General features: G+C 47.4%; 1 protein-coding gene across 1 annotated transcript in view; it reads left to right on the top strand.

The window, feature by feature from the left end:
- The first annotated feature begins 13,642 nt into the window (after positions 1-13,642).
- GPR139 (G protein-coupled receptor 139) overlaps positions 13,643-17,890 on the top strand; it is a 43,388-nt gene continuing 39,140 nt past the window's right edge. The window contains exon 1 of the mRNA XM_040257532.1: positions 13,643-13,766. Within this exon, the coding sequence (XP_040113466.1) occupies positions 13,643-13,766 (124 nt within the window). The remainder of the gene's footprint in view (positions 13,767-17,890) is intronic.

Raw genomic sequence — 17,890 nt, 5'->3', positions numbered from 1 at the left:
ATATATGAAACGAATAGCCAGTCCAAGTTCAATGCATGATATTGGATGCTTGGGGCTGGTGCACTGAGACGACCCAGAGGGATGGTACGGGGAGGGAGGGGAGAGGGGGGTTCAGGATGGGGAACACGTGTATAACTGTGGGGGATTCATGTTGATGTATGGCAAAACCAATACAGTATTGTAAAGTAATTAACCTCCAATTAAAATAAATAAATTTATATTTTAAAAAAAGAAATTAGCAGCCAGGAGTCTGGGTAACCCCCACCTGGGAAGCCTGGGCAAAGCACTTGATTATCTCTTCAAGTCTCCAGCAGCTTCTCCTCTCATAGCACAGCTAAAGAGAAAGGCAGAGCAACACTAGAACCAGATGTTACGTTATGAATTGATCTCTTAGATCAGTAATGCAGAGTCTCTGGGATGACAACCTTGTTCCGGAGAAAGCAGCCTTCAGTGCTCAGGTATTCAGGACACTGTGAAATTTCCCTGAACAGGACAGATCATTCTTCTGCCCTACCTAGCCCAGTCCTGCCATTAGATGGCCTGCCTGCTGTCCTTTCTAGCTGTTCTTCTTCTGTCCCCATTGCTGCCTAGTGGAACTTGCCTTATCTAGACATTGATGAGTCATGCCTCTGTACATTTCAATGTTTTATCCCTGCGGGGAAGATTCTGGTAAGTATCTTCACTCTCACTGTTCTTAATACCCCATATCTCCCTCTTAAGACTATTTCTAAGGCTCTTAAAGAAAATTGAACTTTTTGGCAATGATTGGGAATGGAAAAAGCTCAAGGATTGGGGTGGGGTGGGGGGGCAGTGGTCTCATGATTAGCTGGCTGGAAAGAATATTCAAACCATCTCTCTTTTTTTTAGTTTCACAACCTAAGTACCTCAAATGTTCTGGGTGTTACACAGTATGTGAGAATTCTTGGTCTCTGAAACTCCACAAATCAAAGGAAAATGACATTTGGTCACTTTTCATTCATACAACACACAGACATGATGGTACTGTGTGTAACAGTAACTCTACTGGTACTGTCTCTTTTGGAGCCAATTCTCAATTGTGCTGAGAATGGCTTCAGCTTTGAGTTGTACAAGCTGTGTTTATGTTCCAGCTCTGACGCTAATGCAGTGTGTGGTCATGGACATATCACTTAACCTCTCTGGATCTCAATTCTCTCATCTGTAAAGTGGGGCAATTGGATAGAATTCTCTCTGTGGGTCCCACAGCTCTCAAATACTAGGTCATTGTGGGCACACTGCTTCATTTTGGGCACACTGCTTCCTCTCTCTGAGCCACAGATTTCCCATATGCAAAATGAGCTAATTAAGCCCTGGTCACTTCACAGAATAATGATGATTAAAATAGAATGGTTTATGTGGCTATACAGGCATACCTTGAAAATATTGTGGATTTGGTTCCAGACTATAGCAATAAAGTAAATATCACAATAATGTGAGTCACTCAAATGTTTTTATTTCCCAGTGCACATGAAAGTTATGTGTAAAAAAAAAAAAAAGAAAGAAAAGAAAGTTATGTGTACACTATACTGCAATCTATCAGGTGTGCAATAGCGTTATGTCTAAAAAAACACATTAAATAAAAGATACTTTAGCTAAAAGATGCCAACCATTGCCTGAGCCTTCAACTCGTCATAATCTTTTTGCTTGGTGGAGGATTTGAAATATTTTGAGAATTACCACAATGAGACACAGAGACATAAAGTGACAAAATGCAGTGGGAAAGATAGTGTCTTGATGGACGTCCTTAATGCAGAGTTGCCACAAACTTTCAATGTGTTAAAAATGCAGTATCTGCAAAGCCCAATAAAACAAGATATGCCTGTACTTTGTTAAAAGTCCTGTCAATTGTGAAGTGTTACTGTAATGAGAATAAAGATCTTTGGCTGATCAATGTGTGTCTTTTAAATGAAAGGGAGAGTCTTAGGGGTGTTTTTTGAGAAGTACTCCTCACATCATTACAGAGTTTTATCTAGCCCATCTTTATCTCTAGGAGATTATTTTTAAATTGTAGGAAGAACATTTGGGCTTCCCAGGTGGCACTAGTGGTAAAGAACCCAGCTACCAATGCAGGAGACATAAGAGACACAGGTTTGATCCCTGGGTTGGGAAGATCTGTTGGAGGAGGGCGTGGCAACGCATTCTACTAGTTTTGCCTGGAGAATCCCGTAGACAGAGGAGCTTGGCACGCGACAGTCCAGAGGGTCTCAAAGAGTCGGAAATAGAAGTGACTTCGCACATAAGAATATTTAACATAAGATCTGCCCTTTAACAAATTTTAAGTGTATAATACAATATTGTTAACTATAGGCACGATGTTAAAGATAAGATCTCTAGGATTTATTTGTCTGGCATAACTGAAAGTTTATGCCCCTTGCGTAGCAACTCTCCCTTCCCATCCACTCCCCAGCCCCTGGCAACCACCATTCTCCTTCTGCTTTAATGAGTTTGCTTTGTTTATGTAAGGAGAATCATGCAGTGTTTGTCTCTCTGTGACTGGCTTATTTCATTCAGCCTAATGTCCTACAGATTCATCCACATTATCACAATGACAGGAATTTCTTCTTTTTTTTAAAGCTGAATAACATTCCATTATTATATATGCATGTACGTATATATGTGTGGGTATATATATATGTATATCTATATATATAACATTTTGTTTGTCCATTTATCCATCAATGAACATTAGGTTGTGGCCACATCTTGGAGATTGTGAATAATGCTGCCACAAACATGGGAGTGAGGAGATACTAGAGGGTTCACGGGAAAGCAAGAAGTCATAGATTTGGAATGGGCAGAAAACGTGAATCACAGAAATGGCCCAAGAGCAAATGAGTCCTGTTGGGCTGTCCCTGCAGAGATGAGTAAAATCCATCTCTTCTGCCCATGTTCCACTCATTCAAGACTCTAAGCCCCAGCAGACAGACTCTAACTGACCAACTTTAGGGTACCTGACCGGTCCCCACTGTCCTCCTTCAAAGGATCTGGCCTTTTCTGCTTCTGTAAACGGGTGACAAGTTCCTGAATTCACGCTCCTTCTGAGAACCCATCCGGTGCGGAGGATCACTCTTTGAAAAGGAAATCAGGATCTGTTAGGAAGAGGAATAAGATTCTGTGCAGCCTCCGAATGTGAAATAGCCACTTCCCAGAGGTCACTTAAATGCTTAAGTATTGATAATCACAACATGTCACCCTCAGATATGATTTCTTTTTCTACCTTTTGCTGTTGCATGTTTCCCCACCTGATAAGAAAGAGGTCTTTTGATGAGACAGACTGGTTCTCTTAGCTTCATCTCCTCTCTGTTTTCTCCTCTCCTCACTCCTCCCCTTGCTTCCTGTCCTTCCCCTCCTCTTTTCTCTCTCTCTCCCTCACGTCACTTCTGTCAGGTAAGGTGACAGGAGCAAAATGAGCCTTAAAGGCTATTTAGTAGTCCTGTAGGTCTCTCTGCACAAGAGAAAAGACTGTTCTCCTGTTTCAACATCCTGATCAATTACAACCTCCCTCATTCTACCACAAACACCCACGCACATGCCTTCCCTCAATCTAACAAGCACAATCTGATGTACACCTATGTGTGCACACATACACCCATGAACACACACATATGTGAAGAAATACACAAACACACATGTGCGGGTACACCACACAGGCATGCACACACATGCAAATACTTGCACTTATATATACATGTTCGTGCACACAAGGACAAATACACACACACGCACACACACCCCTAACTCTCACCTCCCTTCCTCTCAGACAAAGGTCCATTTCCTTTCCTTCATCCACAGCCACTCGTCTCCTGTTGATGAAATCTACCTTTTCCCCCCACAGAGCCACAGGGGAGAGAGAGGCACACAGTTGTAGAAATATTCTCTTCCTGCTCTTTGCCGGCCCCTGACCACTTGACAGGTCAATGACAAGAAACAAAAGACTTTATCCAAATTCCATGAGAATTGGCATGCCCCTCAAAGAACTTAGTGCATGGCTACTACAAGCAGTGCTGTGATGAATCCTCAGCAGCCCACCAAGATGTCCTCAACCATAAGCCATGCCCGTGGAGTAAAACCAACACTGCTTAGAAACTCAAGGAGAGCAAACAAGAGGCTGCAGACAAAGGCAAGCTGGTAAGGGATCTATCAGAGCTGGCCAAGGGCAGCAGAGAACCAGGATAATCAGGGGGTATGTCAGGTACCATTCTGACAGCCTAATAGCAGGGAAGGCGTGGTCTCCTGTAACACTTCTGAAGGCTGGATGTCTAAGGAGCAGCAACACCACAAGGAGGTGTTGATTTCAGCAATAGCTTGTAATAACCTGCTTGGCCAAGAGACTTTACACAAGGTATTTTTTCCTATGTATTACTATAAGAATTTTCAAGGATACATAAAAATTTAAAGAGTTTCACAGTGAAAACTCATATTCCCATGACCTAGACTCCACTGTTAATATCTCCTTGCTTAAACACATATCTGTCCATCCTTCTCTCTAGTCATCAACGCATTTCAATTTGTGATGCTCGTTACAGTGACACACTGAGTGTTTCTCACTCCAGAACTTCAGCAGGCATGTCATTAACTAGAGTTCAGTGTTTGTTTATGGTTCATACACAAGATACTTTTGATATTAAAAAGGAGGGTTAAGCAAAATTGAAAAAGACACATATAGCCCCATGTTCATTGCATCACTATTTACAATAACTGGGAAATGGAAGCAACCTAGAGGTCCATTGACAGATGAACGGATAAAGAAGTTGTGGTTCATTATAATACAAAGGAATATTACTCAGCCATAAAAAGGAACTCATTTGACTCAGTTCTAATGAGGTGGATGAGCCTAGAGCCTATTCTACAGAGTGAGATTAGTTAGAAAGAGAAAGACAAATATTTTGTATTAACACATTTACATACATGGACTCTAGAAAGAGAATACTGATGAACCTGTCTACAGAGCAGCAATGGAGACACAGATGTAGGGAATAGACTTGTGGGCATGAGGGGAGGGATGAATTGAGAGAGTCACATTAAAACATATATATAACCATATTTAAAATTTGATAGCCAGTGGAAATTTGCCGTATGACACAGGGACCTCAAATCCAGTGCTCTGTGATGACCTAAAGGGGTGGGACAGGGTGGCAGGTGGCAGGGAGGTTCAAGAGGGAGGGGACATGCATGCACCTATGGCTGATTTATGTTGCTATATGGCAGAAACCAACAAAATATTGTAAAGCAATTATCCTCCAATGTAAAATATATAAAATTTTTAAAGTTGGGGGGCGGCTAGGAAAAGGAAAGGATGAATAGGTGAAGCACAGAGAACTTTTAGGGCAAGGAAAATATCCTTCATGATGCTATAATGATAAATAATGTCCTTAAATTATTTGTATAAACCCATAGAATGTGCACCACCAAGAGTGAAGGCTAATGTAAAATATGAACTTTGGATGATAATAATGTGTGTGCATGTTCATCAGTTCTAACAAATGTATCACTCTGGTGAGGAATGGGGGAGGATCCACTCATGTAAGGGCAGAAGAGATATGGGAAATCTCCCTACTTTATGCACAATTTTGCTGTGAACCAAAAACTGCTCTAAAAAAAATTAAGTCTGGTTTTTAAATTACATAAATAATTTTAAAATGAAACAAAACATATAACTGTGGCAAAGGGCTTCCCTCGTGGCTCAGAGGTTAAAGTGTCTGCCCGCAATGAGGAAGACCCAGGTTCGATCCCTAGATCGGGAAGATCCCCTGGAGAAGGAAATGGCAACCCACTCCAGTATTCTTGCCTGGAGAATCCCATAGACAGAGAAGCCTGGTAGGCTACAGTCCACGGGGTCGCAAAGAGTTGGACACAACTGAGCAACTTCACTTCAAGAGAGGACTAACAGACTGGCATCCCAAGGGCTGAATTCAGCTTCCAGATGTGCTGGCTTTACCTCCCCAGCATCTATTCCCATTCCTCCTGTTACAGAATCTCAACTTTCCTTTGGATAAACGGTCTACCTTATTTCACAGTCCAAGTGGTTAGGGAGGAATTAACTTCTTCTCTTGGCTCCATTGCTGGACCCATGAGCCCCAGATGACCAGTGGGTACATTTTTTGGCTGACTTCAGAAATCCAATGCAAACTGGTGAGTTTGGTTGACATGGGTACACAGAAGGGCTCGTCCAACAAGAGTCAAATTTCTCTTTTAGCTCAAGTTACTAATCTGTTAGGATACATCCAAGGATGTCCATCTTCTTATGATGCTGTAAGAGCCTATAAGAGAATGCAGCTAATCCAAAGCAAAGCAGAGTCCATTGGTGGAAAGGGATGGGTACTTTTTGCTCCTGGATCCAGCCAGGCCTAAAGTTCAGCAAACATCCATAATTTCCAGTAGTGAACTTCCATACTTTCCAGTTATGACTCAATACATTCCTTTAAAAAAATGAAGCTGGTTTGACAGGGCTCTATAACAACCTAGAGGGATAGGAAGGGGTGGAAGGTGGGAGGGAGGCTCAACAGTGAGGGGACATATGTGTACCTATGATTGATTCATGTTGACGTATGGCCGAAACCAATGTAATATTGTAAAGCAATTACCATTCAATTAAAAATAAATAAAATTTTTAAAATTAAGCTAGTTCGAGCTTTTTTATACTGATTTCAATAAAGAGATTTCTGATGAATACACAGTAGTGAGCTGATCTGTGATATGTATCCAGGTCTGGGTTCAAGGAGCCACTACACACCCTGCAGTGAGGTCTTAATGAAAGATTAAGACTTCCTTCCTCTTCCTCTATAAGGAAGAAGACCGACCCTGCCCATGAGGTAATCCAAGTCCAGAACTGCAGGCGACAGGTAATGCCTAAGCGGCAGCACAACAGGGCAGGTGTTGCAGAGGAGGAGTGTCAGTCAGGGAGCTGCAGGGGGTATGCTGGGCAGGAAAGGCTTTGGGGATGAAGAATCTCAAAAAGTGAGGAGGGACCAGCGGACAAGTTACACTCCTATGGGAGGTGGGGGAGAGCAGGTGGGGCCTCCGGCGCTCCAAGCCCTCTTTCGCCAACCCGCCTAGCCTGAACAATCTCAGTTATAATCACTGTGGGGCTCTCTCTATCCGTCTGTCTTTCCATACATCCATCCCTCGTCTCTCCATGTCTCTCTCCGCATCGTTGTCTCTCCCTCACTGTCTCTTCCTTCTTTTCCTCTCAGCCTCTCCATTCCTCTCCCTCTCTGTCTGGTGTGGCCCCCTCTCCCTCCCCTTCCGCCTCCTCCCTCTCCTTCACCCACTCTCTCCTAACTTCTGGGAGGCAGTCGGCTCCATCACCCAACACCACTGGAGTTCAACGGAGCATCATTTCTCACGTGTCCAACTCGACAGCCTCATAACTTGTCTTCCCATCCTCATTCTTGCCTCCCTTCCATCAATCCCCCACCTCCTGACAAAGCAAATGTTTTAAAATGCGAATCTAACTCTGGCACTCCCCTGCTTACAACCAGGGATAAAGACTGAACTTCTCAGCACAGGCTACAAGGCCCTTCCCACTCTCCAAGCACAGCCGGGTCCGTGCACCCTGGCTCACTGCACCCCAGTCTCCCACCTCTTCTCAAAGGATCTGTCTCACTCCCACCCCAGGGCCTTTGCTCTTGTTCTTCTTTCTCCCTTGAAATGCTCTCCTCACCCCCAACCCGCCATCTCTTTCCTAATTAACTATTATTCATCCTTCCCATCTTCTTTCAGGTCCAAATATCACTTCCTCAGAGAAGCCTTCCCTGATTGCCAAGCCACATATCACTGTTATATGTTCTCTCATTCCTTTGACTTTTTCTTTAAAGCATTTACCCAAGTTTATTATTATATGTGTGAGTGTATATGTGTCTGTCCGCTTCTTTGTGGTATCAGATAGATTAATTCATGCCTATCTTTTGCACTTAAGATCCAGGAAAGCAGAGACCAACTTTTCAAAACAACTGTATACCCTGAACTCAGTACAGTGGCTGGCACATACCTTTAGTTTTTTTTTTTTTTTTTTTTTTTTTTTTTACAGTCCCCACCTCTTCCTATGGCTTTCCCAGCACTGAAAAAGTGTTAGTTACAATATGAATTATATTTTTGCAACTGTTTTTCTCAGAGTAAAGAATCATTACTTCATACCCCTGTCCCTGTAAAGGGAGGAGAAATGAAAGCTAGACCAAGAGGGCCAGGTGTCACCAGGAAAATCGCACATTTCCTTATGGAAGTGAAGAATAAACCATAGTTCTGCTCCACTCATGTTTATTACCTGCCGAGGCTTATAGGCATTTGAGTTTGCAACTCTCTCCCCTAACATTCTCCATATATTTCTATTCTATTATTTAAGATTTGTTGCTGGACACCTTCCTGGCACTGTGCACTGCAATAGAGCTGAGGACAAGAGAGATGAAATCACTGCCCTGTTGTCACGTGGAGCCCACATTACATTGTGTGACAGTTTTCTGTTGGATACTTGTCCTTCCACTAAACTAAGCTCCTCCCAACAGTTATAGCACAGGCTCTGAAGCCAGACTGCTGCTGCTGCTGCTGCTGCTAAGTCACTTCAGTCGTGTCTGACTCTGTGCAAATCCATAGGCAGCAGCCCAGGAGGCTCCCCTGTCCCTGGGATTCTCCAGGCAAGAACACTGGAGTGGGTTGCTATTGCCTTCTCCAGAAGCCAGACTACCTTCAACCTAATCCCACCCAGGTGGCCTTGGCAAATTACTAAGCTTCTCTGTGCTTTGGTTTTCTCACCTGTGAAATGGGGCTAATAATTGTACCTTCCTTCCAGTGTTACCATGAGGATAAAAAAATGGGTTAAGACATAGCTGTTTCATAAACCCCCAATCAACGTTAACTTTCATTACTCACCTCTGTGTCCTAAGCAGTACCAGCTTCACAGGCATGCTGTCACTTAGGCCCCTTACTTGGAAGAGCTCCTTATTTGGTTTAATCTTCTGCTGTCTTTAATTAAAATTAAAGAATTTTAATAACCCTAAAATTCTTAATTTTTGAACCAGGGCCCTACATATTCATTTTTGCATCAGGCTGTGCAATTATGTGGCCAGTCCTGGTCAACATACATCAAATGTCCAGCAAAAGTCTGTTGAAAAATGAATAAGTATATGATTTTCACCAACCATAGTTGTCAGCTCACATACACCATTGTCTTAGCGAACCAGTCAAGTGGGTCAGCACTTGAACAAAGTGGGTCAGACCTTGCTGTTGATTCATCACGTCCCTCTCCCAGAACCAAGAATACCCAAGGCCTGACCTAGGACTGAAGTGTTTCTCACCCCACCCCCCCATTTCCCAGGAAACTTGGACCTTGACAAGCTGCCAAGGCTCTTGATAGAGCCGCAGAGAACCCAGTCCAATTCTCTGTTCTCCAGAATTGTAGTCTGCACTGTCTCTGCTGCTCCACACCCTCTCTCCCTCCTCAGCATCCTTCGAATGAGGCATACCTGGTTTCCTTCATCCCCATTTTATAGATGGAGAGATGCAGGCTCAGAAACAAAGCCCATTAAAGTTCCCCATGTAGTACAGTTCCTCTCCCCAGTCAAGTTTCTGGTTTTATAAAGAGTCTCTAACTAGAGTCCTAGTCCTTCTAGTCAAGGCTACGGTTTTTAGAGTGATCAGGTATGGATGTGAGACTTGGACCATAAAGAAAGCTGAGCGCCGCAGAATTGATGCTTTTGAACTGTGGTGTTGGAGAAGACTTGAGAGTCCCTTGGACTGCAAGGAGATCCAACCAGTCCACTCTGAAGGAGATCAGTCCTGGGTGTTCATTGGAAGGACTGACGTTGAAACTGAAGCTCCAATACTTTGGCCACCTCATGCGAAGAGCTGACTCATTTGAAAAGACCCTGAAGCTGGGAAAGATTGAGGGCAGGAGGAGAAGGGGACGACAGAGGATGAGATGGTTGGATGGCATCACCGACTCAATGGACGTGAATTTGGGTGGACTCCGAGAGTCGGTGATGGACAGGGAGGCCTGACATGCTGCGGTTCATGGGGTCGGGCAAAGCTCATGCTGCGGCAAAGAGTCGGACACAACTGAGCGGCTGAACTGGAGTTCCAGAATCAAACCACATAAATTATTTTTAAAGTAGCAGTCATACATGATAATTACATGCTAAACCTGAGCTTGTACCCTCCCCCAACCCTACCGAGACCCAATTTTCTGACCCTCTATTCCACAAAGACAGACCCATTGCCCTATACCCTGCATGCCCCAGGTCAGTGCTGCCAGGGCCCTCCATTCTTTCAGTGTTTGTTGAGAACCTACAAAATGCAAGCACTGTCTAGAAGCACAGATAAAAACAAGCTAAAAAACAAATTGCATATAGTATGTCCATGGTGCCAAGCTTACAGAGAAAATCGAGCAGGGGAGGGCCAGAGGAGTAAACATTTTGGCCAGGAGTTGGGTGAAGATCTCAATTTTAAATAGGAATGTTAGGGAAGGCTTCAGTGAGAAGGACGCATATAAGCAAAGACCTGAAGAAGGTGAAGAAGCAGGTTGACGCAGTTTTCTGGAGAAAGAGCACTACAAGCTGAGGAAAGAGCCAGTGCAAAAGCCCTGAGGCATTATCCGTGGGTCACAAGGTAAGTTCAGTTCAGTTCAGTCGCTCAGTCGTGTCTGACTCTTTGCAACCCCATGAATCGCAGCACGCCAGGCCTCCCTGTTCATCACCATCTCCCGGAGTTCACTCAGACTCACGTCCATCGAGTCCGTGATGCCATCCAGCCATCTCATCCTCGGTCATCCCCTTCTCCTCCTGCCCCCAATCCCTCCCAGCATCAGAGGCTTTTCCAATGAGTCAGCTCTTCTCATGAGGTGGCCAAAGTACTGGAGTTTCAGCTTTAGCATCATTCCTTCCAAAGATATCCCAGGGCTGATCTCCTTCAGAGTGGACTGGTTGGATCTCCTTGCAGTCCAAGGGACTCTCAAGTCTTCTCCAACACCACAGTTCAAAAGCATCAATTCTTCAGTGCTCAGCCTTCTTCACAGTCCAACTCTCACATCCATACATGACCACAGGAAAAACCATAGCCTTGACTAGACAGACCTTAGTCGGCAAAGTAATGTCTCTGCTTTTGAATATGCTATCTAGGTTAGGAAATCTCTAAATAGCCTGGAAGCTTTGTCAAATCACACACACCTGCCCTTCCCAAACCCCAGTTTCTCATCTCAGTCTGGTTGCCTGCAGACAAATCTAATCTATAGGTTCTTGAACAATTATTTCCCAAACCTCTATGATGGCATGCTTTATTTATTAACAACCTGGAAAGGTTTTTTGTTTTGTTTTGTTTTTATTTGGGGTAATCACATTTAAATGGGAGACTTCACAGAAAAGTTTTAATATCCAACTTGGCTTGAGTTATCAGACCTGGCCTCACGGGGCCTACATGACTCTGTAATAATCTAACAATGACATGTAATGATCTAACAGTTCTAATGATGGGAACTGGACACAGGTCCCTTGTTGGGCAGGGCAGAGGCAAGATAGAGGGGCCAGGGGCCTCTTTATCTTGGGCCACCTGGAGTCCACCCAATTCCCTTCCCCCTTGCAATAAATGTTGAAGGAGGGTGGGACACAGAGGGGAGACTTAGTCTTCCCTCAGCTCATCATATGCTCCTGCCATGGCAGCTGCTCATCCCCACCTCTTCTTGGGATTTCTTTTTTTTTTTTTTTCTTAATTTTAATTGGAAGCTAATTACTTTATAATACTGTAATGGTTTTTGCCATACATTGACATGAATCAGCCATGGGAGTACAAGTGTTCCCCATCCTGAATCCCCTTCCCACCTCCCGCCCCCATCTCCTTGGGATTTCTACAGAATCTCTAACTCTCTCCCACACACTGTCTTGAGCCCAGGACAGGCATGTCTCCTTTACCAACTCTGTCATGGCCCACAAAAGAGCCGCATGGAGAACTCTCCCTCTGCCTACTGTGTGAGATGGGAGTGCCTGTTCACCCCAACTCTCCAAGATTGCTGATATCCCCACCAGCTTCATTTCTTTTATCCTTCACTCAACCTTCAGACATTAGTCCACCCCGCAGATAGTCCCCACGTGCATCTGTCTGTGTGCCCCGTGAGTGTGGTCATTGTGCATGTTGATGAGGGTGCCCTTCCATGTTCATGTGTCTAGATGTGGGATGAAAGGGCTTCCACGTGCTGGCCTGAGTGTATGAGTGCGCCCCCATGATGAGGTACTAAGTTTGGGAGTGTAGATGAGTCTGCCTGCGTGGCTGCCATCCTATCACTGGCAGGAGGGCTCCGGTGTGGAGGGCTTCTGCTACCCTGCCCGCAGCCCATTCAAAGGCACTCAGCTCAGGTACAGCCCACCTCCGGCCTCCCCCAGAGTCAGCACACACACTCAGCTGCACACACTCTTTCTTTTAAACTCGGGCCCTCTGGACCAGGAAAACAGAGAACCCTGGAGCATCCTCCTGTATGGATGTGAGAGTTGGACTATAAAGAAAGCTGAGCGCCGCAGAATTGATGCTTTTGAACTGTGGTGTTGGAGAAGACTCTTGAGAGTCCCTTGGACTGCAAGGAGATCCAACCAGTCCATCCTAAAGGAAATCAGTCCTGAATATTCATTGGAAGGACTGATGCTGGAGCTGAAGCTCCAATACTTTGGCCATCTGATGGGAAGAATTTACTCATTGGAAAAGACCCTGATGCTGGAAAAGATTGAAGGCAGGAGGAGAAGTGGATGACAGGATGAGATGGTTGGATGGCATCACCGAGTCAATGGACATGAGTTTGAGCAAACTCCGGAAGTTGGTGATGGACAGGGAAGCCTGGCTTGCTGCAGTCCATGGGGTCGCCAAGAGTCGGAGAAGACTGAGCGACTGAAATGAACTGAACTGAACTGAGAGCATCCTTGCTCCTACAGCTTCCTCTTCTCACCCCCTGCCCTGAGTGGAGAGTCTTCTGTAGGAGATGGACCTGAAGCACTGGCGGGAGAGGGGAGGCGGAGCGGGAGGTAAAGGGGGAGAAGAGAGCTGGATGAGGGGAAGGTCGAGAAAGGCAAACTGAGGACACGCCCGCCCCAATACAGAACCTTTGCTGGAGAAGCAGGTCCCACCCACACCACGCCCCTCCCACTCAGGGCGGGGGACTGAGGGTTGGAGATGAAGGTAGCCTGTTTCCACCCAGTCTTCCTTTGGGATTCTCAGGTCTAAGTTCATGTCTCCTCCAGAATCTGGAGCAGAGAGGGGCAGCTGGGACCCCCTCCTCCAGAGCATCTCACCCCACCCCGCCACCCCTTCCTTCCACCGGGTCCAGGCAGTTGCTGATTGGCTGCGGGGACCGGCGTCCCAGCCCCCCGGCTCCGAGGCGGGAGCCGAGCGAGCCCGAGGTGGGAGGCGCGCAAATGGGCTCCGGGAGCCCCTCCCGAGTCCCAGCTCCCAGCGCCCAGCGCCCTGCGGGAGGGCTGAGCCGGGATTCCAGACGGGCAGGTGCGGAGGGGACCGCGGCCAAGGGTAGAAGCAAGTCCTGCGGAAAGAGAGGCGCTGCTGCTCCGGCTGCTGCCTAGGCGGTCGCCACCACCGAGCCGGCGTCCGGAGCGGGGCTGGCAGGCCGGGCGCCGAGCCGCGGGGAGCGAGGGGCGCGCTCATGGAGCACACGCACGCCCACCTCGTAGCCAACAGCTCGCAGTCCTGGTCCCCCGGCTCGGCCTGCGGCTTGGGCTTCGTGCCCGTGGTCTACTACAGCCTCTTGCTGTGCCTCGGTTTACCAGGTGAGGGGCGTGGGGGAGAGGGAGGGAAGCCGGGAGCCCAGAGAGTGCGGGGCGAACCCTGCCCAGGGCCCCCCGGGCCTGGCCACCTTCTCGGTGAGATCCCTGGCGCCCCCTCTGCAAAAAGTTTACGCCTTTCCGGGCAACTGCGGACATTTCCAGACTCTGGGGGGTGAGAGGAAGTTGCGGTGGCCTGGCAGGGACGGTGCGTGTGTGTGTCTCAAGAGTGTGCGCGGTGGGCGATGGGCCAGGATGTGTGTGGGGTCGGTGCGAGCGAGCGGGGTTTGAGCTCCTCGGTGTGTATTTGTGTGCGCGACTGAAGGGCTCGGTCAGGCGTCCGTGAGGGGCTCCAGGGAGGGCTGTGTGTGTGTGTGACTCGACTGCAAGTCCGGACAGATGGTGTCATGGGGGCCTCCCCTCTCCCATCGCCCCCCACGTCCACCCAGACTAGGGGCACCTCTGCCCCGCGCCGCCTGACCCCAGAGGACGCTGAAAACCCACCCTGATCCTGGGCACTCTCTTGTTCCGGGGGGTGCTGGGATTGAGCAAGGGATGAGCCCCCCTCTGCCACCCTGAGGAAGGCTAGACTAGGAAGAGTCAGGGTGGCTCCAGGACCGTGCCCTGGACAGGGCAAGGGTGCGGAGGGACATGCGGGCTACCGAGGCCGCCACCGCAGGGGGTCACAGTCTCCTTGAGGACCTGCCTCACCTCTTGGCTTTGCCTCCCAGTCCACCGACCCTGGGCAGCTCACTGCTGCTGCAGATGTCTGTCTGGTTCCACATCTTAGCCTGCTGTCCGAAGTGTAGCTGAGACTTGTGCTGAATTCCTGAAGAGAGGTTGGGGTGGGGGTGCGGCAGGGGGCGTTGCCGACGCGGGGAAGTGGGGAGTTGGTGCTTGCCAGGGCACCTGAGGCAAGGAAGAGTTTGGGGGGCTCCAGCTGGAGATGGACACTTCTTCCTGATAGTCCCTGCAACAGTCCCTGAATCTCTGTGGCAGAAATATTCCTGAAGATCACTTGCAGGCAGATGGGAGAGAGGGACAGAAAGAAATTGGGGAAAAAAAAAAAATCCAGTCCTACCTAAAGCCTAGAATCATAGCATCATCTACCCTACTGCCTTCAGGATCCTGGGAACTTGAGAGCTGGATTTCTGAAGAGCCTGGCTGAGATTTCCTTTCCAAAACATTCAACTTGGTAGCCACAGCCTCTGCCATATTTAAATAAATCGCCCCTCTTCCAAATTTGGCAGGTAGGAGAAAGCATAAGTTTGCTAAGACTGAGCCTCTCTGCCAATGAGTGATGAGGCTTTTATTACTAACTAATTGCTCTGGCTGTCCTGGCAGAGAGCTAGCCTGATTCGCACTGCTGGGGTGGCGGGCACATGTCCTGTAATTACCCCAAGCTGGGATCGATTTAGGCCCAGCTCCCACCTCCCCGCCCCCACCGCCTGGCCCTCCTGAACCTCTCCAGAACTGTCCTTTGAGGAGTGTTTTTGAGAAGGTTACTTATTTGATGAACCACAGAAATGACAGGGCCCCCTTTCCTTCTAGCCCTCATACCAGAGTATATCTGACTCCCATCGGTCACCCCTCCATCCTCTCTTTAGACTGAAGTTACCACTCTCTCAGGCTTTTCTTCTGAAAACCCCTTGAGGCACAGAACCATAGAGACAAGGAAAAGCTCTCAGGGTCCAGAGCAGGGAAATGAGGATGGGGAGAATGAGGGAAAGCTCATATCTTCAAACCCCTCAGGGTAGGAGTCAAGGTACTGCACATTTACAGATTAACTCCCATGCCTGCTAGGACCTTCCTGCCCCTAGCCTTGGCACCTGTCTTATGCCAGGCACAGACTCTTCACAGCTGAGCCCAGGGCTTGGAGATTTAAAAGAGTGAGGAATTTTGATTAGAACTTGGAGGACATTGATGTGTTCATACATTCAGAGTAATGACCACCTACTGTTGTGCCAAGAGCTGAGGAGGTGACTCAGAGACCCCTAAGACACAGTCTCTGAGATCAGGGAGCTCAAAGATGGACACAGAGGGACCAAACATCCTGGAGCAGAACCACTGGAGAGGCCAGGCTTGTGGGAAGATCATGGGCTGGTAACAGCTTGGTTAATGGCTTGCAAGGTGGTTCAAGGGTGACATCCTTAAGTCGTTCTCTTAAAACCGTAAGGACAAAAAATATGTCCTAGTGACTAAGAGTGCAGACTGTAGAATGAAGCAGAGTTGGCTGTTAATCTATGAACTTTTTAATGTCTCTGTGCCTCAGTTTCCCCTTCTGTGAAATGGGCATTATGAGAGTAGCTACCCTTGAAATTGTGGTGAGAAGTAAAGATGTTGATGGAGATGAGGGTGCAAGTCAAGTGCTCAGCTCAGTGCCCAACACACCACACATTGACTGCTGCTGTGTGTCCTGCTGCAGTTGTTGTCATGAAGCTGATTGAGTTGTAGGAAGGACGGGGGCTGCTTAGCCCTGCCTGAGCTGGAGGAAGGACTTGGAGGCATGTGGAGAAGAGCTCTGGGCTCAGGGCCGGTCCTCGGCAGAGATCATTTCGGTATTCCCCGCCCTGCCCCCAGCCCCCAACAATTAGCAAACTCTCACTCCCCTACCTCCGAAGCTCAGCTATGCTGGGTGTGAAGACCGAAGAGCTTGGTAATATTGTTGAAAACTGAGATTTTAATTGAATCACTTTTCCTGGCAGTGGACTCACCCCAATTTCAAATTCTCACTGTGGTGGTAGAGGGTTAGGGAGTGGCTGTGTGTTGGCAACAGGGGAGCCAGTAGCTAGGGGAAAGCAAGGCTGTTTCATGGCCCCTTCAGCCTCTAGACAGAGAGGAAGAGCTTGGTAAAGGCCGTATGGTCCAATCCCCTGCCTCTAGGAATTGCCCCAGACAGTCTAATTTAACTGGTCTGGTGGAGAATACAGGGATTTCTAACGTGGAGTTATAGGCAAAGCTCTGCCGCTTGAGAATTCTTCCTCTCTGAACCACAGCTTTCCCCACCCATAAAATGGGTGGAGCACACAGGCAGTTTATGTTAAGATAACGTATGTTAAAATGGCTTACCACAGTGCCCAGACTGTGGAAAGCACTGTCACTCAATGCCTTCTCCGCACTGGATTTTTTTCCTGTATAAAATGCTTATATTGTTGCACTGAATCCCCCCATGATGTGTACATATCCTGAACATGTTTTACGGAGGAGCAAACTGAGATTCTGAAAAGTGGAGCATCTCGTCTATAGTTGAGCCAGCATGCAAACACCTGTCCTTTCCATTGCATCCAGTACCTTCATTACTGTTGAGAAGTTATTTCACTAACTTCAGTCCTTCTTGCTGTGTGCTCAGTGGACAAAATTGGTGTCCCAGCTGTTACTAAAACTCTGTCTCTTTCCTCCTCCTTTTAAAATAAGCAAGATGTTTCCAACTTTTCAAAACACATACAATAAGCCAACAAAATCGAGCTGGGGACCCTGATTGGGCCAGCTGGGACAAGACGGTGCACAGCAGAAGGCAGTGCTGCAGGAAAAGATGAGCCTGAAATGCTTGAGGAAAGAGAGCAGGAGAGAGGACCGGTGAGCCTGCCTGATAAGGAAGGAGTAATGCAAAATTATACTGAGATTTGAAAGAGATATTTTTTTAAACTTTTCCTTCTAAAAGGCACAATGAATGTTAAGGGAGATGAAGCCTGAGATGAAGCCACACAGCAGACAGGAGCCTTTGCCCAATTGCCTGTCTGCCTCTGGGGGTTGGTGCAGGATGAAAGGAGATGATGAGGCTGTAGCCTATCAGGTAGGAAATGCTTTGGCATGTGCTAGTTACTGTTGTCGGACAAGGCGATGGCCCCCACTCCAGTGCTCTTGCCTGGAAAATCCCATGGACGGAGGAGCCTGGTAGGCTGCAGTCCATGGGGTCACTAAGAGTCGGACACGACTGAGTGACTTCACTTTCACTTTTCCCTTTCATGCATTGGAGAAGGAAATGGCAACCCACTCCAGTGTTCTTGCCTGGAGAGTCCCATGGATGGAGGAGCCTGGTAGGCTGCAGTCCATGGGGCCACTAAGAGTCGGACACGACTGAGTGACTTCCCTTTCACTTTTCACTTTCCTGCATTGGAGAAGGCAATGGC

The sequence above is a fragment of the Oryx dammah genome, unplaced genomic scaffold, assembly GCF_014754425.2.
Source record: "Oryx dammah isolate SB20612 unplaced genomic scaffold, SCBI_Odam_1.1 HiC_scaffold_2, whole genome shotgun sequence".
In the NCBI taxonomy this organism is placed as follows: domain Eukaryota; kingdom Metazoa; phylum Chordata; class Mammalia; order Artiodactyla; family Bovidae; genus Oryx; species Oryx dammah.
Note: the sequence above shows the minus strand (reverse complement) of the source record. Positions and strands in the feature narration are given on the sequence as shown.